At 43.9% G+C, this 23,744-nt stretch overlaps 2 protein-coding genes across 3 annotated transcripts; one reads left to right on the forward strand and one right to left on the reverse strand.

Annotated features, from left to right (window-relative positions):
* Nucleotides 1-270: 270 nt before the first annotated feature.
* Nucleotides 271-10,509, reverse strand: TMX2 (thioredoxin related transmembrane protein 2). Of its 2 annotated transcripts, none has more exons than XM_083700932.1 (8): nt 10,403-10,509; nt 7,090-7,150; nt 6,133-6,246; nt 5,291-5,367; nt 3,410-3,516; nt 2,073-2,138; nt 1,524-1,653; nt 271-1,405 (listed from the first exon to the last, which is right to left on the reverse strand). In XM_083700932.1, exons 2-8 carry the CDS (start codon nt 7,130-7,132, stop codon nt 1,262-1,264), a joined length of 681 nt encoding a protein of 226 aa, XP_083557058.1. In that variant the 5' UTR covers nt 7,133-7,150; nt 10,403-10,509; the 3' UTR covers nt 271-1,261. The 2 variants fall into 2 exon arrangements, with proteins under 2 accessions (XP_083557058.1, XP_083557057.1); XM_083700931.1 differs by lacking the exon at nt 10,403-10,509 and adding an exon at nt 9,547-9,979.
* MED19 (mediator complex subunit 19) lies at nt 10,132-13,921 on the forward strand (the record flags this gene model as incomplete). The annotated part of the gene is made up of 5 exons (XM_083700959.1): nt 10,132-10,354; nt 11,506-11,762; nt 12,598-12,694; nt 12,852-12,946; nt 13,102-13,921. 5 exons carry the CDS (start codon nt 10,132-10,134, stop codon nt 13,168-13,170), a joined length of 741 nt encoding a protein of 246 aa, XP_083557085.1. The 3' UTR covers nt 13,171-13,921.
* Nucleotides 13,922-23,744: the final 9,823 nt, after the last annotated feature.

A 23,744-nucleotide genomic window follows, 5' to 3' on the forward strand; every position in this document is an offset into this window, starting at 1 on the left:
GGCTGACTTCTACAGCCTGGTAGAGAGCACCAAGAAGGATACAGAAGAGTTGAGCCCTAAACAGTAAACAAAATTTACTTGGACACTAGGAAACATCCTTAAAAAAAGAAAGAAAGTACAGAATGCCCTGAGATCTATGGATGAAGGGACAGTATACAAATTTAATAAATAATAATGGTAATAATAATAATAATAATAAGCAAATGCTTGCATAAATCACTACAGACTGTGGAAGTAGTCCAACTCAGAAACAAAAAGGCCCCAGAAGAAGACATTCCCAAGTTTGTTTATTAGAGATAGCCGTATAAGACAATTAACAGAAGTGTGAAGGTGGATGAGTACAGTGAAGTGGAGCTTGTTCGTATCCATGAACAAGCTCCCTGGGTTGGAAATGGAGTTAGCAGCTATAAGAACCCTGTCAATTATGACTCTGGACGGCAGAAGCAGCTACTCCTCCAGTTTGGGGGCAGAAGGGACCCCCTTCTTACTGCACATCCTCAGCATATTACACCATGCAAGCAGCTGATGATGATGATGCAGAGAACAGGAAATCCAGAAGGACTGCATGGCTGCTGCTTACTCTCTGGCACAGCAGCACTTTCAAGTTCAGCAAAGAAACACTGTGTGTCCACCCATCGGCTTGGGATGGGAAGAGACCACTTAAGCTCTGTTGTCGGTGCAGTAGAGGGCAGTGGGTAGCAAGTAGTCAAAACTCTTCAGTGATATCTGTAGCTTCTCAGCCACAGATACGACCCTGGATAAAACCAATTCAAACAGGAGTGAGGTGTCACAGCTTTGACAGGAGGGAGTCAATTCCACCGAAAGTGGTGATTCCTCCCATCCTGCCCATTTACAGTGTCCACCAAGTTCTTGCTCCCCCAGTAGTTCTTATTCATTGCCAGAGAAGCCTGCAGCCCCACATCTAGATGCAGAAACAGGTTCTAGCTTCTATAGAGTTGGGGCCACATCTTATCTTGCTGAAACTACACCTAGCAACTCCTGGAAGGAGGATCAGGGGATGGGGGAAGTCCAAAAGAAATGTGTTGCTGCCAGCAGAGAGGCACTGAGCCCAGGAGGATAGAAGCTCCCTGGCAACTACACTCAGAAGATAGAAGCTCCCTGGCATGTACAATCATCTCCCAGCACCAGCGTTGTGGGCGAAAGCAGCTTGTGGCTGATGTCCCAGGAGAGAGATCAGAATGGCAATGGAAGAGGAATGGGGAGCTAAACAGTAAAGGAACACAGTCCAGTCCTCTGGGCTCTATTTGTCCTTCTTGCTCTCTCCATTGGGGACCTCAGGGACAGCAGGCTGTTCTGGAGACTCCTCTGGGACCTCAGGCTGCTTAGACACTTTCTTGGCTCTCTGGTACAGCTCGTTCAAGTTGAATTCCCGAATCACATTCTCCTGTGACAAAAATAAAGATCAGCATTGTTTTGTGTTACCTTGTACTGACCCCCAGCTTAATACAAGGCGCACATCTGATATTGACAGCATACAAATGAAACTCCAGATAAGAGTGTACCTCCGAAAAATTCCATGAGACTGCTCGTCCCTTTTTATCAATCTGTGGCCGGCGCATCACCTCCTTCCCACCTTGGAAAAGGATTAGTGTGGGCAACTGCTTAGTGAGAGGAGATGTACTGACTTTGTACCTGTGAAGAGACAAAGGGCTTGAGTCCAGGGAGAATAAGAAAAGGAATATCTAGCCAGAGATTGATGTGGGCCAGGAAATTTTCTAGTGATTTGTTTTTCCTTCAGGAAATATTGTTCCACAGTTTCGTTAGTCATAATGAATGCCAACCACAAATAATTATTAGGTCACCATAGCTGATTCTAAGTTTTTAGCCTTGTTTATTAAATTCAACTAAAATAAACATGCTAATTACATCTCTCTAGGAAATCAGAAATTTTTCTGATTTGAATTACCCTAATATGAACTACTCACAACACGGCATCTCCTCTTCCCACACTGCCCTGCTAATGCAAAACAAGTTTTCATGGTGCTGCATATCACACACTTAGCCTTGTGGTCTTCCTCATTCTCCCAAGGTTCCTACAGCAAATAGCTCACCTGGTGCTCACATCAGGGTAGCGGCCCACATCCACCTTCCCAAAGTTCAGTCCAGTGCAGTTGTATCTGGGGAGGCACAGCAATGGTTAGTATGCAGGAAGAAACACCATGAAACAAAGTAGATGCTTATTATTTCATTAATGGTCACATCCTGTTTTCTTCCTGCATGGACTCAAGACAGCATACATATGTGTCCCAGACACTTTCCCATCCAGACACTAACCAAACCTAGATGATCTCAGCTTCAACCAAGGTTGTGGCATCATGTGCTTTCAGACAATAACACAGAATATTAAAGAACACGGAAGGCGCAGCCTTAAGCTGATGCCAGGGGCTTTCTCACTTCTCTCAAGTTTGAACTACTCTGACTAAGCACTGGGAAGCTTCAGATTTTACTGTGTTGAGTTATACAGCCACCCTTTTCCTGCTTATGCAACCACGCACGACGTTGATGTATAACTCAACCCCACAGGGACTAAAAATGAAAACACTTTCTACACTAAGGCCATCTACTGGTCATTGCTGGAAGCAATGGGTTGCTTCAAAAAAAGCCATCGGCAGCCAGGCCCTTGCCAAGAGCCACTTAAAGAGTAATCCTTCACTTTGGTACCTCAGTACAAGGGGGTGGGGGGAGGGCTTTGCCTCAGTTGAATGTCTGGTGGGGTCACCAGAATCTCCTATGGAGTTTTATCCAGAAATTGCCAGTAGCTAATGAGCTATTGCCCCCACCCATCTCCCATTAGTTCAACTATTAGGTCTAATAAACCTCAGAACGGGAACCACAAATAAAGTAAACTCCCTTGGGAACTAATTTTCTTCAATTTTAAATTGCCATTCTATAGAAAGGATTAGCACTAGCCTTCTGCAACCACAAGGGCCTGGATTCATGGACATTCCCTATTTGTTAAGGTTCCTTCCCATTAAAGTTTGCTTTAGAGGATACTAAAGTTTCCTCTTTTAAACCATAACTTGCATGGCTATAGTAACACTCTTTCTTAAAAGCCAGCAGTACATTGGGGCTGCAATCAGAATAACCTGGTGAGTTTATCTTTGTTCACCTAACAAATGAAATATTGAATCTTAGAAATATAAGAATAAGCCACTTTTCATCCACAGATTTCAGGGCAGTTCACAGCATAAAAATACACACTCATCTTAGCCCAATAGTTATTACACTGGAACATACTGGACTCAATGACTTTCTGTACCCTTCAGCACAACAAAAATGCTGCGTGCTGGAGGTAAAGTATGCATCACACTTTAGGCATCACATGTGCCTGAAGTCTGCCTGCCCCTGCGCTAAGACACCATACTTTATTAAAGAGTAAACCACTCACTTGAGAGACAAGTCTGCATAGATGGGAGCAAATGACTGGCACTCATTGGACCAATTAGCAAAGAATTCCACAATCCAGGTTACCCGCTTGTCCCGTTCTAGTTCCTCCTGCAAAAGAGGGATCAAGGCTGACACAATGCACAACCTTCAAATGGCCACATACAACACTCCAATAGAGTTGAAAGGATACGGAAGGACAATCCCTATCCTGAGGCAGGATCACACAACCATCAACCCTCCTCTAACCTGGTACCCTCCAACATGGTTTGTATTCCAGTTCCCATCAGCCCCAACCAGCATGGCCAGTGGGGATGGATGACAAGAGTTAGAGCTTCATAACACCTGGAGGGCATCAGGTTGGGGAAAGCTGCTGCACAGGAGGATCAGCAATCACAATCCAAACCCATAGAGGTCCAGGAGTTGAGAGACACTGGCAAAGAACAGGAGGTTATCAGTAGACGCCTGCTGGATCCGAGCAGCCAGCCCAGCACCCTCTCTTACAGTGGCCAACCAGATGCCTACGGGAAGCCCACAATGGCAGAGCAGAACAGCACTTTCCTTACTTGTGCTTCCTAGGAACTAGGATTCAGATGCAAACCACCTCCAATATTGGAGGCAGTACACAGCCATCATGGCATAGCTCCAAATTGTTCATATACTAGGCCAGGGGTGGCCAACTTCCAAGAGACTGCGATCTACTCACAGAGTTAAAAACTGGCAGTGATCTACCCCCTTTTTTGGGTTCAGGTCAAAGTTGTTGAGCTTTTTTAAGGAGGAGGTAAAATGTTGAGCTTTTTTTAGGGGAGCCACAGTTGCTCAGCTTCTTTGGGGGAGCCAATGATCTACCAGTGATCTACCACAGAGGTCCAGTGATCTACCTGTTGGACATGCCTGTCCAACTTCATGCTTGCACTTCTCTCTGTGTTTAAGACCATCTAGAAAGTGTTCCCTTTGTCTGAACTTCAGAGCTCAGGGCAAGGCTTTTTCAGTTGGGCTGAACCAGTCCCATTCCACCACCAGTAACCGACATCAATTTAGACTGCCAATGACACTGTTTGTTCAGATCTTCTTAGGTCTCAATACTCTCAGTTCTCGTGTTAATATGTACCATTTCTATAAAATATTTTAAATAATATTTAATATTCCATATCTATAAACAAAATTTCCACAATGCTCACAGAGCGGTAAGACTGCATGCAACTTTTTAAAAAAACCAATCAGCAAGAGGAAACAGCAGTACAGAATAATAAACTTGGGGCCTCCTTAAGCAGAGCTAATGCAGTGCAATGGTTAGATAAAGTGTCAAACTAGAACCTGGAAGATCAGGGGTCAAATCTGCACTCAGTAGTGAAGCTCAGTGAGGGACCTTCGGCCAGACACTTTCTCTCTGGCCAATCTACCACAGAAGGTAGTTATGGGAACAAAGTGTGTGTGTGAATGTACAGAATATATGCCTCCTTGAGCTCCAAGAAAGAAAATGTAGAACATACAGTTGGAGCAGCAACAGTGACCATCTATGGCCTGGAAAGTGGACAGTTATCATCATCATCTCCCTGCTGGTTCAGTCACTGCTGGTGCCAGGAAAAGCCAGGAGCTGCAGACTATCCACTTGCCCGAGAATAAATGTTCCAGATCCAGGGACAAAAGTGGGAGGGGAGCATATTTTCCAAGGTGGTCACTGTGGAACCTTGTTGAAGCAGTGTCTCCTTTTCAGCCAGCACTACCTATTTCTGTTTTAACAAGGGTTTTTATTGTGTTCATTTTCTTACTGTAAAGAAACGAAGTCAGCATAATATAATACACTATACCCAAAATAATAAGCTATACCCAGTTTATCCAAGTCCACAAGAACAAATGAGAGTGCAGAGAATAAAATACTCACATCTATTGTTTTATCACTGAAATATTTGATGTATTCAGGACCCAGGTACAGAGGTGGCTTGCAGGTCATCAGGAACACTGAAAAGGCACACACCAAGCACAGCTTAGCTAGCACATTGGTAGGCAAACTAAGGCCCGGGGGCCGGATCCGGGCCAACCGCCTTCTAAATCCGGCCCACGGACGGTCTGGGAATCAGCGTGTTTTTACATGAGTAGAATGTGTCCTTTTATTTAAAATGCATCTCTGGGTTATTTGTGGGGCATAGAAATTTGTTCATTCCCCCCTCCCCAAATATAGTCCGGCCCCCGACAAGGTCTGAGGGACAGTGGACAACCCCACCCTGCTGAAAAAGTTTGCTGACCCCTGGTTTAGCACTATGCTGGGATGGGATTAGGAAGCTGCTTTATATGGGACCAGAGTTTTTGTCCACCTACTACAGTATTGAATTAAAATGACTAGCAGTTGCTCTCCAAGGTAGGTGCTCTACAAAAGCTGTGGTTCCTCCCTGCTTTTGAGATTGGCAGAATTCTCAAAAGCTTCCCTGGATTATATTCTCCCACAGCCCTCCTCCAATAGCTCAAGAAAATGGAATTCAGGCAGCAGATTCCAGCTGCAGTGTTAGATATGGCAATCATGGGGTAGTCTTATTTCCACTTAATGCAAGTTGGCATTGCCCTATAAACAAGAATAATGCCCAAAAATAGAGGGATTATGAAAGATTTATTATGTGGTAATGCAGAACTGGTGGATTTTGCATCTAAAGTCCTATTATTTATGATGTCCAAGTCCTCCTCAATTGATATAACTAAAACTAGAACTAGGATATAACTAGGATGACTCACCTATACAGAGGGTGAGGTAGAGCAGTCCCATTCTGATGTCAAGGCGGAAAAAAAGGATGACATTGGCTACTTTGCTGAACATGAAGATGTTTCCCACATGCTGGTCCACAGTAACTTGAGAGAGAGAAAGAAGCACATTCTTATGGCTGATAGGCCCAGTAACAAGCTGGAATTTTGACTGAAGCTTAACTTTTTAAAAATTTGTGGAAGCTTTCTGTGCAAGACAGATTACATATTTAGAATGCTATTGATAGACACACACACACACACACACACACACACACACAGTGTAGTTTTCTTGTCAAACGAGTGCTGTCCTAGGCTAACTGTACAGTTTTGTATTTTACAGCATTTGCTGTAGCTTTCTACATTTCCTGAGAGTAAGTGTGTTATTTTCATGCCTACAGGTCATTCCTGCTTCCCATATCATTTCAAGCTAAACCCCACATTCTGCATATCCTTTCATCTTAGGCAGTCACTGTTCTCTGCTATATTCTTATCACCTCCATGTTGACCTTCACTTAATCTCACCCATAATACACCAAGTCTTGGCACATGGAAGTTTTGCCCCGCTGGCCTCCATATCTTTGTATTATGGGACAGAAAACAAAAGAAACAGACAGGTCACCTTTTGAAGCCACTCCTACAGCAGGAATGCACAGGGACAATGCACCGATTGTAGCAGAAGAACAAGGGCCTAGCAGCAGCCATTCATCTTAAAACTTTTCAAATCATTTAGGTGCTTTCTGTTTCTGTGTGAATTTTTGCCACAACCTCATCCCACTTACATCCCATTCTGTACCAGCTATTTGTTCAAAACATACTGACTGGACCATACTGATTTTTAAAAAAATAAGATTTTGATACAGGTTAAAGATAGCTGTGAAATCTTTGTTTTCTGAATCATTTGTAAGCTTTACTCAAAAAAGAGAGAGATAAAGAACAAGCATTACTTACTGGATCTGCGGTTCTTCATCATCACAATGGCACTGAGGAACATAAGAATCTCCACCTCGCGCTAAAAAGAAAGATGGCAGTAAGTGGTTGTACAAGCAGAGGGGAAAAGGGACCAGCTGGCTTGTCCTTAGAGCAGATGTCACATTTATCCATCATCTAGCTAGTCATACTGCTAGTTCTAAGGGAAGCTTACAGTTGCTTGGAAGTTTCAGGACCACAAACCAAGCAGGTGCACGATGAAATAAAACTAGAGCTGACTTTTATGTGACAGCATATGCAAGGATCACCCTTATTTTGTACATTTAGTAAATTGTGCAAGTGCTCTATGTTACCTTTTTCTTGTTACATGAAAAACAAATTATGCAGTTAACTACCTCCACGTAAAGGAGGATTTGCAGTGAAAATATTTTTTCACTAAAACAGCTAGTGCAATCTTGCATAAACATCCTGCTCAAATGTTAAAGTGTTTTATGAGGCAAATACAAAAAGAATAGCCATGATATCTTGTTGCAGCAAAACCAAACAATTTTTGTGGTGCTTTATGCAACAAAATACAGCGTGGTACATCTGAAAAACTAGTGTCTAGCACAATATATCACTGTTGTAGACTTAAGATACCATAATAAAAAATTGTTTTTGCTTTATGTGCAGGGCAATTTACATTAAGCGGTACACACAAACTTTAGGGCCAATTCATTAATATGGGAATTGGTCTCAAGTACAACAGCAACCTACACATGGCGAGGTGTTAATAATAATATCAACAACAACAACAACAACTTAGTTATACCCCGCCCATCTTGCTGGGTTTCCCCAGCCACTTTGGACAGCTCCCACAGAATATTAAAAATAGAATCAAACATTAAAAACTTCCCTAATCTTGCAAGTGGTAACAGAAGTCCTCTCAGCCTGTTGCTTACCTGTTACAGAACCTATGGTCATGCCCACAGAATTACACAACCAGAGATGACCCAATTAATACTTTACTGCAACCCATATGATTAAAACATGTATCACATCTAAAGAATTCAAAGGCTGTCTGTCCAAATGTCTTTTTAAGACTGCCCATACACCAGATCCCACAACTAAACTAGTTTTGTGATCACTACGTTCTCCTACATGAGCAATTCATATGGGCAGGAAACTCCACAGTGTGACATGAGAACAAGTGCTATGGGTTACCACACTCAAAGCAGCTTCTTTTGAGGTTTGGACTGGAGATATGAAAGAAGAAGCAGCAGGAAAGGAATTTTGACTTACTGAGTTGCTGAGCACACATGTGCTTTACAACAGAAGGAGAGCACAAAATGAAATGGAAGTTTTCTGGCAGAGTTGCCAGAAATGAAAAAACTATCATAAGATGTTGAGAATTCAGAGACACCTTTATGAGCTCTTTTGAACTTTTGTATGCAGTTTAGTGCAAGAACAGGAGCCATTTGAGGAAAGGGCAGGAAATGGTAAGCAATAGTAGGAGGAAGAACCAGAGGAAGAATGCAAGTGGGAACCACTTTGAATTTACTATCTAAGCTGGGGCTGTTTGTCATGCAAACAAACACTCTGGTGGTATTATAAGCATTGAGATTTGAACAGGACAGCCAGACAAATACCAGCATATTGGGAAGTGGAGATCAGAGCAGGTCTCCACTACTTTAAAGGTAGGTTATGTGTGAAAGTTGGCAGATATTTCTGGAGGTCACTCCCATCAGAGGTTGGGAAGAAATTCACCTGTGCTTCGGGTCCTCTCCTGAGGTAGAGGAGCTTATTACATTAAACACAAACTATTATCATGTCTTGCCTTTGTGTGTGTCATTCTGAAAACCATTAAAACAACCGGGACCTTACGAGTGTAGGGTGATTAATAAAATACTAAACAGCAGCTAGTCTGCAGCCCTTCAGATCGGGTTGGCCTCTTAACTTCCACCAACCCCAAATGACATGCCCAGTAACCAAAGAGGGTGGGAATTGGGGCCCAACAATTTGGGGGGGGGGTATTGGGTTGTTTTATTTTGATTATGTATTCCGGATTTATATTTTGATTATGTTCTGTGAACCGCCCTGAGACCTCCGAGTACAGGGGGGTATATAAATTCAATAAATAAATAAACAATATCTGGAGGGCCGCAAGTTAGTCACCCTTCACTAGTACATGGCGAACCAGCCATCAAAACAACAACAGCGCCATCAGTTGATAGCGCAGAGGAAGAAAAGAAAGAAAGAAAGAAAGAGAGAGAGAGAGAGAGAGAGAGAGAGAGAGAGAGAGTCTTGTTCCTTCCAGTCGGAGAGTCGAGAGTCTCCGGGACGAGGATGCCAAACGGCAGATCTCGACTTCTCTTCTTGCCCTTCTGGGCAAAGGGGAGAAACGTTCCCTTCCCGGCAGTTAGCCGGATGAGCCCCACAGAGGAAAGAAGGCGTGAGGGGGGCGCCAGTCAGAAGGGGCTCCGGGCAAGGCCTCCTCACCCAGTCGAAGTCACAGGGGTTCCCGTCCTCGCGCTGGGTGGGCAGCCCGTGGCATAACGGCGGCACCTTCCGCACCAGCAGGAAGGCAGCCGAGAGCAGAAGCGACAGCGGGTAGTAGGGCTGCGCCAGCCACCGGCAGATTCCAGGCACGGAGTAGATCAGGGCCAGGAGCGGAGCAAGCACCGCCATCTTCACCTCACGCTGACCGAGCCCCTCGCCGACGGCTTCTAGCGCCTGCCGGCGGCGCACGCTCGTCGTTCCTCCGCTCAGGCTCGCTGGCCAATGCCTACGCCAATCAACGTAAAGGCGGAGCTTAGAGCAACACCGCGCACTATCATTGGCCGACTTCAGAATCGCTGGGATGGATTCGGAATACAAACTAGGGGGAATGCTCTCTTGAGGCCTCTCGACGCATGCTGCCGACGTCATGCAGCCATCTAAAATGCGTCACGAGAAAGCAGAGGACCGTCCAATCGGAACGCGGCCCAGTTTCCAGGTTAGTTAGCCAATCACACGTAAGAGGAGGGTTCACCGCCCTCCAATGAAAACAAGGCGAGCCGAGGGGACAGCCAAGATGCGAAGCCAATGGGAGGAGATTGCGCGAGGCACGCCGGGATGATGGAGAATTTCTCCGCTCTCTTCGGAGGGACGGAACCGCCTCCGCCTACCACAGCCGCCGCGCTGGGCTTTGGACCAGGGAAACCCGGAGGACCGGGGACTGGGCCACCTCCCGTCCCTGCCGTGACCCCCGTCGGAGAGAAAGCGGCGGCCGCCAGCGGCCCCTTCTACCTAATGCGCGAGTTACCAGGTAAGTGGCTGTTGGAGGGGGCGGGCTTCGGGGGGCCACTCAGCCTACCGGAATGTAGAGGCGGGCCTTGCATCCTTGGCCAATGCCAACGAGGCGCCGCGGGAGAATGGCCCAATAGAGATACGCGGTTGCGTCTTGATGGGCACTCCTCCCTGTTCCTGTGGGAACTTAGGCCCAACAGGCGAAGCTGACGACTTCGCGGAAGCGCAGGTAGTGGTGGGATTTCGATTGGCAGCTACCGGGGGCCAATGAGGTGCCGGATCAAAACAGGGAGGCGGAGTCATACGGTGCATCCGCATTTGGCGCTGCCGAGGCGGAAGCCGCTGAAGTTCATCATTAACTTCATGGCAAGCCCCTGTTTGCCTTTTCCTCCTTAATAGATGCTTGCTGTAATAATCTATATGGAAGGTCCGTCTGAAAAGCACTGTCTAAACACCACAAGCAAATGGGGCCCAGTGAACATGTAACAATAATATGCCAAAACCTGGCTTAGCACACAGAGCAAGCATTCCCAGAGCAAAGGCTGTGGCTGTTGCACTACCATGGTTTGGCTCAGCACTGCATGCCGCCTCGGGGGTCATGGCTGTCTCCCCCAAACTATGAGTGATCAACAACAAACAGCTCATGGCTTGTCGGGAGAGACAGAACATGAGCCCAGATTGGATGTCATGCATAGCCAAACTTGACCTTGAGTAGTGCATCAGCAGGACTCAGGAAGAAGCACAGCAAGCATGATTTGCGTGACGCCATGATTTGGCTTAGTGATGTGTGCAGACTTGTTTTGTTACCAGACGAGGGTCCTGCAAACCATTACCTGGAAGCAACCTCCCATGGCATAAGTGGGACTTAATTTCAAGTATACATGAATAGGACTTTAGGGATTTTCATCCCAGGATGCCTCAGCCTATCAAGAAGAGAAGTACATTTTCAGAAAGCAGAGCAAAGCTTTTTCTTGATCTGGCTTCACCAAAAGCATTTTGCGTGTATGAGGCTGGACATGTCCTCTTGTCATCTCAACAAAGAAGTCAGTTGCAGGTGCAAGTAGTGTCATATTTGAAGGATTTGCTTGCCAGATTTCTATCTGCCTTTGTCCTGTTAATCCCAACAAGCCAAACATAGGCAGTTCTGTCATGTCCTTTGTTCTTTGCCAGGTACTACAGAACTAACAGGGAGCACAAACCTGATCACCCACTACAACCTGGAGCATGCCTACAACAAATTTTGTGGCAAAAAGGTGAAGGAGAAGCTCAGCAATTTCCTGCCAGACCTACCAGGGATGATAGATTTGCCAGGTTCACATGACAACAGCAGCCTGCGTTCTCTCATTGAGAAGCCTCCCATCTGCAGCAGTTCGTTCAACCCTATCACCGGTACCATGCTAACAGGCTTTCGTCTCCATGCAGGCCCGGTAAGTTAGAGGTGGGGGCTGCAAGGGAGGAAGGAAATATTGACTGTCGGTGGGAAAATAATGACCTGAATGACAAAAAAATTATGCCAGAGTTGTAAATGGATGTTAGGGTGCACTGGAAAAATATGAGTACTGTGAGAAACTTCTAAGAGTCCAGCAGAATGGGATCCATCTCCCTTGATGGAATAGGCAGTAGTAGGTAGGCTGAAGTTAGGGAAGGATCCCAGGCAGGAGTCACAAAGAGAAGTACAGTGGAACCTTGGGTTACATACCGCCCTCCTTACGAATGCTTTGGATTACGAGCTCCGCTAACCCGGAAGTAGGTATTCTGGGTAGCGAACTTTGCCCTGGCATGCGAGTGGAAGTTGCATGGCGGCAACGGCGCAGCAGCAGCGGGAGACTCCCATTAGCAAAAGCGCACCTCGGGTTAAGAATGGCTTTGGGTTAAGAACGGACCTCTGGAACGAATTAAGTTCGGAAACGGAGGTACCACTGTACTGCCAAATTTAGTACTCTCTTTTGCAGAGCAGGTATGAAGAGAAAGGTTGACTCATATGTGAATTCCAGAGTAATGCTTTAGCCATATTCTGTGAAGGGTAGATTGCCAAGGAGCCTAGGGAGCTCCGAGCTCATAAGAGACCCAAGTAGTAAGCTTAGTGAACATAGTAGAAACTTTTCTTGCAAGTTTTGATGGGAGATAATGGTGGGACCAGGTTACCAAAGAGACAAGCAACCCCCTCCCTGCAAATGATTGCACCTGTGATTATTTTCTGGAACAACATTTGTGGTATTCAGTGGACTAACATGCTCTTTTGTTTCTTTTGCACCACCTCAGCTGCCAGAGCAGTGTCGCTTAATGCACATCCAGCCACCTAAGAAAAAAAACAAGCACAAACACAAGCAGAGTCGTACGCAGGATCCTGTCCCTCCAGGTAAGAAGCTTCCTCCTTGGGCCCTGTGGTTGCATTTGCCCTCACCAACCCCTGCCCTTCCTTTCCAATTTAGCATTCCACAGTCTAGCGGCCTAAGCTACCGCAATTCCTGCTTCATTCAAAGTTCCTGCTTCAGTTCCTTTTCTCTTCTTGGCAGAAACTCCTTCAGATTCTGACCACAAGAAGAAAAAGAAGAAGAAAGAGGATGACCCTGAGCGGAAAAGGAAGAAGAAAGAGAAGAAGAAAAAGAAAGTAAGTTGGGAAGAATGCTTCCACCAGCTCAAGTAATTGTACCTTCAGGTGCCAGAGAACTGAATGAGATGTGGGGCCTTTTCTCCTGGCCTTTCATTATTGTTGACAACTTTCATTCTCATTCTTGCATGTGTGTCCATTTTTTTTCTCTTTAGAATCGGCATAGCCCTGAACACCCTGGTGTGGGCAGCTCTCAGGCCAGCAGCAGCAGCAGCCTCCGGTAAAGTCCTGCCATGGAGTTATCTTGGATGGTGCTACAGCTTTGACAAGAAAAGGAGGAACAGCAATAATGGGGGAGTCACCACAGACTCATATACTTCCCCTGCTTCCCCTTCATCCCTACTGAGTGGAACTTCTGGGACTCCATTGATCTCACTATAAGGAACATAGACTTTGCCTGCGACACAATGCAGACTGGTGTCTTTATATGGGAGCCCTGTCAACTCGGGGAGGGGTTTTTTCTTATTTTTTTCCTTTTTACAGAATGGTCCTGACTAAGTTGGGATGTGTCTGCCTCGTGATTTAGTTAAACCTTTGTTGGAGCACTTGGGAGGGTCTGGAACCTCCTCTCATATCATGGGCTTGGAAACTGCACTGTGAATAGATAGGGAGAAACTCTAGAAGTGCTTTCTTTTGTAAAGTGTGGCCCAAGGCTAGTGGGTGAGTTAGTTGCCTAAGTAGAAAGAGCTAATGTGATCCGGCTATTTCTAAAGAGAAGACAAGGTTGGTTTTACCTTCCCGGAGTTGATCCATGCTGATAAGTAGGCCTGCATTAGTATCATCAGCTAGAGAGTTAAGTCGAAAGCATTGACCAAATTTCTTTTAACTGTGGAAGCATGTAAGTCAAGAAGCTATACTGTGAATCCAAGGACAGAACTGGGTATATGGTGATAATTTCCCCTAAGGGCTCACTTACCAGGTAAAGGCTTCTCTACATGTAATCCCTTTAAAAATAAAACTTGAAAACAAAAAAAAGGTGACATCATTTAAATCTTTGCCAGCAGAAGGGAGAAAGTGGAATCTTCAGCAACAGACTTCAGCTGTGAACAGATGGAAGCCTCTGTCAGGAACCTGGACAAATAGAAACCATTGTTTTCCTCTGTCCTATTCTTCTGATTTTTTTCTGAATTACTACCTCAGCAGAGCACCCTGGCAGAAATGGTTCCTTAAAATGTCAGCTGGTCATCTTGCTGGCTAGTCTGTCCCACTTTTAAAGACAAAGATGGTGATGAATCTGCCCCTATCTACTGCACCAAAATTCTTTGGAGTGACAAGAGGAACGTGCTTGGAAATAGCCTGCCGTCTTAACTGCTTCTTCTTTCCTATAGGAAGGGAAATTTTATCCACAGTAAAAACATCTCTTTCCTGAGCTTAAAAATCAGAATGAGGGTGAAACTGCACTTTGATCAAGAGTGCCTCTTAGGGACAAACTGGACATGAGAATGTCAGGAGCCTGATTGGAGTTCCTGTAACTTCTTAAAATCAGATTCCCCCAATATAAATTTTCTGCCTCAAGGGGTAAATGTGGGTCCCACCCCCAGTGAATAAGCTGCTCCAGGGAGACTTTTTATCATGGAAACAGCTAACCCTTTCCCCCCCGTGTTGTGGATCCAGTCCAAACCTCCCACCTGCCAATTTTAATGAAATTTTTAAAAAGTTGAGAGATCCCTGCACAGATCGCCTTATCAGTCCTTTCACAGAGATGATAGGTGTCACTTGGAAATGAAATGCAGGAAACTGCTCTGGCTGACAGTATTAATAAATTGCTTTCTAGTGATATGCTCTATACTGCTTGTCTCTTATGCTGGTCTACTTGCACAAGAAGGCTTGCTTAATGTCCAAGGACTCCTATGAAGTAGGAGTTTGTGCAGACTTCATGTTGCTCCATGGGGGAGCTTGCTTTACAACCAGTGCTTTTTGTGGAAAAGTATAGATTTTTTGGTAAAGTAGGCCTAGTTATGCATTCAGATACATAGGTCTTTCACCGATTGCAGCAAGATGCAGTAATTCAGTTGATAAGGTAGAAAGTGGAAATCATGAAAATCTACTCGTCTCATTTATTTATGTTTGTGTCCTACTTCCCTCTAAGAAGCTCAAGACAGCATACATACGGCCCTCCCTCTGCTCCACTTTATCCTGTAGGCTAGGCTGAGTGTGACTGGCCTAAGAACACCGAGTGAGTTTTTGGTTCCCCTACTATGACACCATAATCATTACACTACACTGCCTGGAAGGAAGGAGAGTTGGGTTCTCCACCTGTATATCCTCCTCCTGATATACCAGGCTAATAAATATTAAAAGAGAGAAGGGTGGTTGGACAGACAGTTAAATTGTTTCTTTTATTCTCTTCCCCTTACATCTTGAAGACATTTGTAACCAAAATTACTAGGTCCTGGATCTATTTTCAGTACACTCCCATTGCTGCCCCCTGAACAATCTGACTGCCATTTCCTTTGCTCTCAGTACTTTCAGAAGAGCAGTATGAGCTGTTTATTCCATCACCATCCTCTTCGCGCTTTTGCTACAGAGAGCAAAACTGAGCCGAGGCAGGAAATGGGGATCATATAATGCTTTGCTTGCTACTCTTCCATGTGCTTACAAAAGAAAGTTGATGATAATAAAGGGAAAGGATGAAAGTCTACTCCACTCCCGACTCCTCTCTACCCCCAATTATCCCATGCATCTAAATTAAAAGCCATTGCTAGTAGGAAAGGTGGGGCAAAACTGGCTGGTCCTGCTCCTCTAAGTCACTGGTGATTTCTGCATCCTGAAGAACAGGTAAGGAATACTTTCTGTTCCCAACCCAGAACCATCAGAAAAATACTGTCATCTCTGCAGCCCTGGGGATATGTTTCAGGAAAGGGAAACATGCCTTCAGTCTACCCCCCCGGAATGTTAGAGAACTTCAGCACCCATTGGCCATGTTCACTGGGGTTGATGGGCATTGTAGTTCAAGAACATCTGGAGGACCAAAGATTCCCCACCCCAGATCATCCTATGTGTCAGGTGGGTGTTCCCGTGCAAGTAGCTCCACAGGCAGCATTTAAGTATTAAGAAAAAAATCCAGGCTGAACTGGGCAGCATCAATGGGAATTGTGGAAGGTAACAGAAACTGGTTCTGCTTCTATATTCTTTAGAACAACGTAAATAGGCAGCACAGGCGGACACACCTGAGAGGAACGAAGTCACCATGTCAGCCACAAGACAATACAAGCAGGACTAACCATAGGGTTGCCACTATTTCAAACAGTGAAAATCCAGACTGAAAAATTGTTGAGCTTTCTTTAGTTTTAAGGGAAAATGAGCACTGCCAGCATGGGCTGCCATATGTTTGGATTTTCCCAGACATTTGGCCAATTTCTGCTGGAAAATGTGGTATTCCAGTATGTCTGGGAAATTCTGGATGTATGGCAATCTTACCAACACCCAAAGCATTGCACTGGAACAGTTTTGAAATGAGAAAACACCCATCAACTACTAGTAGCACCAGGAAGGTGTGCAATATTTCTCTGTACGTAGAAATGCATCACACCAATAATGCGCAAATCATACATTAACAAAAAAGGATACTGGCACTTTAAAAGACTTAATAGTTATTGTGTCATAAGGTTTCATGGGCCAGAGCCCACTTTGTAAAATGCACAAAACGGCATCCTTGGTTCACATGTAAAAGAGGAGGCAGCATTATAATGCAATGCAATCCTAGCAGAGTAGGTGCAAACTTTCCCAAATATTAACAAACTGCCGAAAAAAAGATGGTGAACAGGAACACCGAAAGTGGGACAGCTGTGACAGAGGCACTCCCTAACTATACTGAGACGTAAGTTAGGGTGTCAGATCTGAAAATGAACTCCAACTCGACAACATCATTCTGGAGCCTCCCTTTGAAATCTTTTTTGTTCCAAAGTATGGTAACTTTATAAAGTCTCTTACACAACGGCCAGACAGACTCCTGTAACATGAAAGCTGCCATACTTTATTAGCAGTTGGGAATGCGCCACGCCCTAGCTGATTATATCTTTCATCCTTTTGCCTGATTATTTGTGCTCTGCAGCATAATGTAGCACAACTCTCTCTTGTATTACTGAGCCCTCTGACTGTTGTGTTTCTGCACAGATGTACATCTCCACCCATTTAAGATAACACTTGGTGCTATCTGACAAAGTGATCTCTAGCTCATGACAGTTTTTTCTGCAATAAATTTTGTTAAAGGTACAATTAAACTGCTAAATTTTGTGTGGAGATTTGCATATTTACAGGAGAGCTTTGGGATGAAGGTTTGAGTGGTGTGCTAACTGCAGAAAAATATGCCTCTCTCCCTTTTTACTGGTTTCTTTTAAACTTTTATGTTAGCCTTTTTCCTCTCTGCACCCCACAGTACCTCTTCTCCTGCTATACAGCCACAGGGCTCCCTGCACCACCTGCTTCAGCCCACAGGTAAATCTGCACCACAAGCTCTTTAACAATGCAATAGACCAGCTGAATCAGACCAATAACCCATCTCATCCAACATTCTGCTTCACACCATGTTAAACCACCTGCCTCTAAGCAAGCCTATGAGGACAGGAGAGTGACAGCCCTTTGCTGCTGTTAACCTAACAGCATTTAGTGGCATAATGCTTTGTGAAGACCGAGGCACCACTGACAAACCTATTCTCCAGCCATCTAATGCAGCAACCATCACTGCTTGGAGCAGTGAATACCATACCTTTTAAGTATGCACCGGATGAAGTGCTCCTTTTTTAATCTTCAATCTACTCCCCAGCAAAGTTCACTTGGGAAACCCAATTTCTGGTGTTGACAGAAAGGCAGTAAAGCTCATCCAACATTATGCATAACATTACAAGCCTCTGCCATATTTTCTAACCCTCCCCCACCAATCTAAAAAGTTTACACATTGAAAGAGGTCCAGTCCTTGGCTAGCTTATCCGTTGACAGCTGGTAGCTGGTCCCAGATCCACTAGCAACCTTTGAATGCAGACACCTGCTGGTGGAATGATGTGTAGACAATCCCCCTCTTTTTTGTCTGGGTCCTACATATTCCCACAAAGGAGAAGAAATGGGTCACAAACAATGAGGTTTTGTCCTTCTGCCAAGGAAATAGTAAGCGGTCTGAAATCTGCTACCAGGTCATGCTGTATGGCAGACATTCAACTTTTGCAGACCCAGGGCCCACTTTTAACTCAAACATGCATTTAGGGACCCATTTCTTAATCTCTTACCTTCTATTTGCATGGTGGCACAGCTCCTGTTGCGACCCACCTTGGATCAGGCCCTAATGCACCAGCTGAAGACCAGTGGTGCATGGAACCATTATTTACATGCACAAATATGCCTCAACATTAAACATCCACTGTATTGAACATTTTGGTTTACCTATATTGACAGCAGATACTAGCACTGAAGTAAATTGCAGTGAAACAATGATTAAATTCAACAAAAATTGTGGCTTTCCCTTCAAAACAGAAGTCACAACAAAATCACATTCCATTCCTCCTTCTATGATTTAGGCACAAGTACCGGTAAGCTTAGATGGATTACAAGTGGCAGATACCAAGTTAGGCAAGGTTAAAGACTATTCTTTTGTAATTTGGGAAAAATTATGGCCCTGAAAGGTCTGCTTTGGTGGGGTTTCTTTCTTTTTTTGTGAAGGCTGTAAAAGAAATTGAGTGGTCCATAGGGCGTAGCTGCCTCGCAGACCAATGTATTCTATGCAAATACAGCAGTCTTTGTGGACATAACCATACTATACATACAGCTACCTATGTTTTTAGTTTTAGTTTTGCAAGTCACACAGATATCTGTGCTTCTGTCAGTTTTTTTGAGGAGTAAATAACACCTTTTTGAGTGATGGGAATACCTACCCATGCTCTTATCTTTGTCAAATGTACATTACTTTGATTTCTATTTTTGATCAAGTATTATATTTCATTTTGTGGGCAGCTGTTTAACATGCAACACAGCCAATAGTTAAAAAATCTGTAGAACAGACAAATTAATGTTACACAACTGGACTATTAACCATTAACCATTAACTGGACTATTACCCAAGTAAACACCATCACCAATCACGTCTGTGGCACTTTTAATTAGCAAAGTGTGTTACAATCTTTATTTGCGCCCTCACAACAACCCTGTGAGGTAGGTCACTGCTGTACTCCATTTTAAAAATTTGGAACTGGGATCAAAAATGATTTGCTCAGTGAGAAACTCTGCCAGAAGCAGAAAATGGATCCAGATCTCCTGCCTAGTGCTTAGCCCGATTCTTTACTCATGACCACATCTGCTTTGTGGGGGTGGGGGTGGCAGACTTACAAGCCTGGAAACATGGCAGCCTTCTTCAATGCTAACCATTAGCTTCTTGCAGCCAAAAGCCCATATTGTTGACTGAAGCTCAACAAGTCACTCCCTGTTCATTGGTTTCCCTCTGCAACGGTGTGACTCAAACATAATTTTAAGTTAATTTCATAACAAAGTTACATCATTACTCTCCAAGGGGGTCTCTTGAAATGTGGTATGGCAAGACTTGCAGATTCTTAATGCGTCACTGTGTGAGAGGGGGAGGGTTCAGTCCGACAAGCCTGTGCAAAGCTGTACAGCTAGGCCAATCCAACCTGTATTAGCAGAACCCATAATACTATTCTGTGCAGCAGTGTCAGAAAGAGATATTTAAAACAGAGTACCACAGTTCAAAAGAATATGAGACTTATGAATACAAGGAGAAGATAAGGAGCTGAGTGTGTTCAGCTCACAGAAGATTAAGGGATGCTGTTGACCATCTCAAAAATAGCAGATACAAAAGGGGTTATAAAACAAAAAAAAAAAGGGGGGGGGGGGCGACCAGATTTAAAATTATAGGAAAACTGCCAAGAGGAAAGGGCTGATCAGCAATAGAACCAGCTGCTTAGGAAAGTTGTAGAATCTTCTTCCTTAAAAGATCACCAAGGAAATGCTGGGAACGGAAGCTTAGAAGGTCATCAGTTTCAAGTAAGGACCCTCTGCACAATCACTTACAATACTGCAGTTGTTTTTCACACAGCACCATCTATGTGTATGGCATGTTATAAAGTACAGGTCTGACATGCCCTTATCCCAAGCAGCCTTCAATCTAAAAAAAAGGCAAAGAACAGAGGCAGGGACAGATGAGGGAAGAATATGCAGTTATCACAATTATATGTACTTCAGGTGGGAGGGGGACCGAATAAAATCTCCAAATCAAACTGCCAGCAGAGCCCATAGTTCCAAACAACTAAAGAAGCATCCCATAGGGGAAGCCCCCACCCTCTCTATCCTTGACAAAATATACCATGTGTTTCTCCCCTGCCCCCAATCCCAGTATGAGGCTGTGTCTAGCTGCTATATGTTGAGTAGAAATTCACCAGGGACAGTTTTCATAATAACTTCTGTGCAATTTGCAGCAGAAACTAGTTGAGGCTGTCCCTTCCAACTTACACTGCATGCAGATTTGCCGGTATGGAAGCGTACCATGGCAATGTGCACTGTTGTGGAAGTTAAGTTAGTCTTGTCTCCTAGCAAAAAGGCAAATGAACAGCAGCTAGTGAGAAGCCAGGGTTCCCAAGATTACTTGAATTAAAATTTATTACAGAGCAGCCTAATGAGTCCCACCCACAGGCTATTAGAATTACCGGTAAGCCTTTCTACAATCCTACTAGTCTTCACCAGGAACTCCCTTTTCTTGAAGACTGCCTGCTATAGGATTATAGCCTGCTTTTATGAATGTTTCTGTCAGATGCTTAGTCGCCATTACTGTACTACCACAGCCTTACTCAGCTCTTCCAGATGATGAGCAGGTATTGGGAGATACAAACTAGGTTCAAAGGCTTCTCCTTGAGGCAAAGTAAGCAACATCAAGGCTCTGGTTCAGAAGTGTAATTGGGGCAATTAGCACTCTTGCTGTCATCAACAAGAAGCAGAACACTTAAAAGAGCCGTTGAAGAGCTTAAGCACACATTCTGGGATAATTTAAACTAACTCACCAAGGTGGAATCATCTATGGAAACTGAATCACTCTAGAAGGACCAAGCAGGCCTAAAGCCATTACTGCTGTAGTCGGTTCTGAGCCAAGCCCCTTCCTTAGTCACTAAAGTAGAAGAATTAAAGAGAATCTGTTTCCATAGTTAATAAAAGAATGAATGAAATAAAGCACTGACTTTCTGAATGAACATCATGGTTGTTATTAGCACTTATGACATATATATTTCACATGTTTATCTACCAGAAATTAGAAATCATATTATGTGGATGTATACAAAAAGCAACTGTGCGTATTTATTTATTTAATGCACTTTTATACTCCACCCTTGTTCTATAAAGCATCACTCAGGGCATCTCTTTTACCTTTTATATAAACGGTACTATTTAGGTAATATTGGCATGTCAATAACTTTCCCACACTGGAATCAATGAGAAGCATGGGTTTAATACTGAAGTCAAGGGGACTTTGTCCTGCCTTGTTTTGGCTGGATTAAGACCTCTCACCCGGCAACTGTTGCCATATAGATAGCTGCATCACTTGCTCATAGCTTTCTCCAAAGTCCTTTAGATTCCTTTTCTGTGAAATTCTATTATTTGGATATAAAAATTACCGGCTGCAGAGAATGTAGACTTGAATGTAGTAAAGATGAAAATTTCACCAATAACACAGAACTTCAATTCCCAAGTCTCATTTGGAATGCTGTGCAGTTTTATCAATTGAGATGGAACACAATTTAGAATGTAGCAAGTGCAGTTGAGGGTTATTTACAAATTTTTTGTTTTAATGGCATTTTTAATTTGTTTTTTTACTTTTATATTGCAAGCTACTTTGAGGCCTAGCCCTCAACCTAGGATATAATATGAAAAAATATTAGAACAAGAAAGCTTAGGTTCTGAGATTAGGCTTTTTAGCTCCACAAAAAGATGGCAAAATACATTTGTACTTTAAATGTATAATACATTAAAGATAAAGAAAAACATTAACACAAAATGGTTCAGCAATAAATTCAGCTTTGCGATTAGAATGTTACTGGTTAGAAAAGAGCTACATGAATTTCAAGCTTTTCAATTAATATAATGAAATAAGGTAAGTTGTAATCACTCTTAATTGTTTCAGGTAGTGGCTGACAAAAATCTCCCCCTTGCTTTCTGACATGAGAAAGAACTGTGCTTAGACATGCTGAACTAGAAAGGCTGCTGAACATTAAAACTCACCTCATTAAAAAAACTGGATTTAATATTAACTTCCATACTTAAGGACGGAAGTTCCCCTCTTACTTTATTTGCTGGCAATCTTAACTGCTTTGTATCTTTTTCACAGTAGCACATCTTCTGTCATAACAGATAATTTTATGAGCCCCCAACATAGTACTATGGGTAAAACCTCAGCGCCTAGGGCTTGCCGATCGCATGGTCGGCGGTTCGAATCCCCGCGACGGGGTGAGCTCCCGTCTTTCAGTCCCAGCTCCTGCCCACCTAGCAGTTCGAAAGCACCCTTAAGTGCAAGTAGATAAATAGATCAATAGCTGGCCACGTGACCCGGAAGTGTCTCCGGACAGCGCTGGCCCCCGGCCTCTGAAGTGAGATGGGCGCACAACCCTAGAGTCGGACACGACTGGCCCGTACGGGCAGGGGTACCTTTAGCTTTACCTAACATAGTACTATAGTCCACTCAAAGGATGCTGATTGGAAATATTTGCTTTGGTTCAGGAGAGAACTGTTGGACTTCCACTTTCTATCTGCTTTAAAGTCATAACAACATTGAATTACAATTTTTATTCCTCCTCCTCCTGGCTTTTGAAACCATCTGCCACACTATGTAAGCAAGGTTACACCTTTTATTAGTACACTCCTTTTAGGACTCTTCTCTGTCTCACAACATCATCTTGCAAGCTACCTTCAAAAAGTCTTGCTGTCAATATTACCATGCTATAACACTTGCAATCAAAAACTGTGCAGTATATTAAGGTCAACAAACAGTATTTTAAATTCAGAAAAATATTATTTTCAACCCCTGAAAATGAAGTTAGTGGGAGGAAACTATATTTTTCTGTATGAGGTGCAGTCACCTTAGAGCACTTGTATGATCAAAATCTCCAGAGGTTCAAGATTAAGAGGCAAGCTACATGGACCACTACTTACACAGAAGGAATTAATGTACATCCTTCTCTAACAACTGCAGCAGGATTTGGACTGTGTTGGGCAGGGAGAGGAAGTTTAACACTTTCCCTGCTGAAGCCTGCTATTTGCATCAGAAGGGAAGTGCTGACAGAACTTCCCTCCTCAGATGAAGAGCACTTGCAGGGAGGGCTTTCTGGCAGAAATGTGGCTGAGAGGGGCAGGGAAATCACCATTCTGATCTTGCTTCACTCCCCACCCCACCCCCCTGTGCATGTTTACTCCTTTAATACAATGTCACATAGGTGGGATGGAACTATGTTCAATAGTTTTCTTTCAGGTTACTCAACAGAAACATATCACTTAGATTCTGATATATAATTATTTGGTTTTAAGAGGAAATTCTTCACAGGTCAGACTGATTGGAGGAATTGCTACTTCTTCCGGGAGGGAATTTTGCCCTCCCCCGTGGTTGATGGCTTGGTTTTCTTGCTTGAATTTGCTGGGATGTATTTGCTCTGCAATAACCTTGTGTGGGGCATATGAGCTATGCTTATGGTTTGGGTTCCAAAGCATAATGCAGTTGGTGAAGGATGGCCTTTGTTTCGTACTGGAGATGTGTAATAAATGGCGGTTGCTTCTTTTCCACTGCCTGAAGATATTCATTCTAGATGCAACTACTTTC

Source organism: Podarcis gaigeae (genome assembly GCF_964106915.1).
Source record: "Podarcis gaigeae genome assembly, chromosome: 1".
Taxonomy (NCBI): Eukaryota; Metazoa; Chordata; class Lepidosauria; order Squamata; family Lacertidae; genus Podarcis; species Podarcis gaigeae.

Bases quoted from the DNA above. Each gene is read 5' to 3' on its own strand.
- TMX2 (XM_083700931.1), bottom strand. From the start codon at position 9,975: ATGACGTCGGCAGCATGCGTCGAGAGGCCTCAAGAGAGCATTCCCCCT. The intron at 7,151-9,546 runs GTGAGGAGGCCT...CTTTCTTTTTAG, and splicing joins ACCCCTGTGACTTCGACTGG to CGCGAGGTGGAGATTCTTAT. The intron at 5,368-6,132 runs GTGAGTCATCCT...GTGCCTTTTCAG, and splicing joins CTACCTCACCCTCTGTATAG to TGTTCCTGATGACCTGCAAG.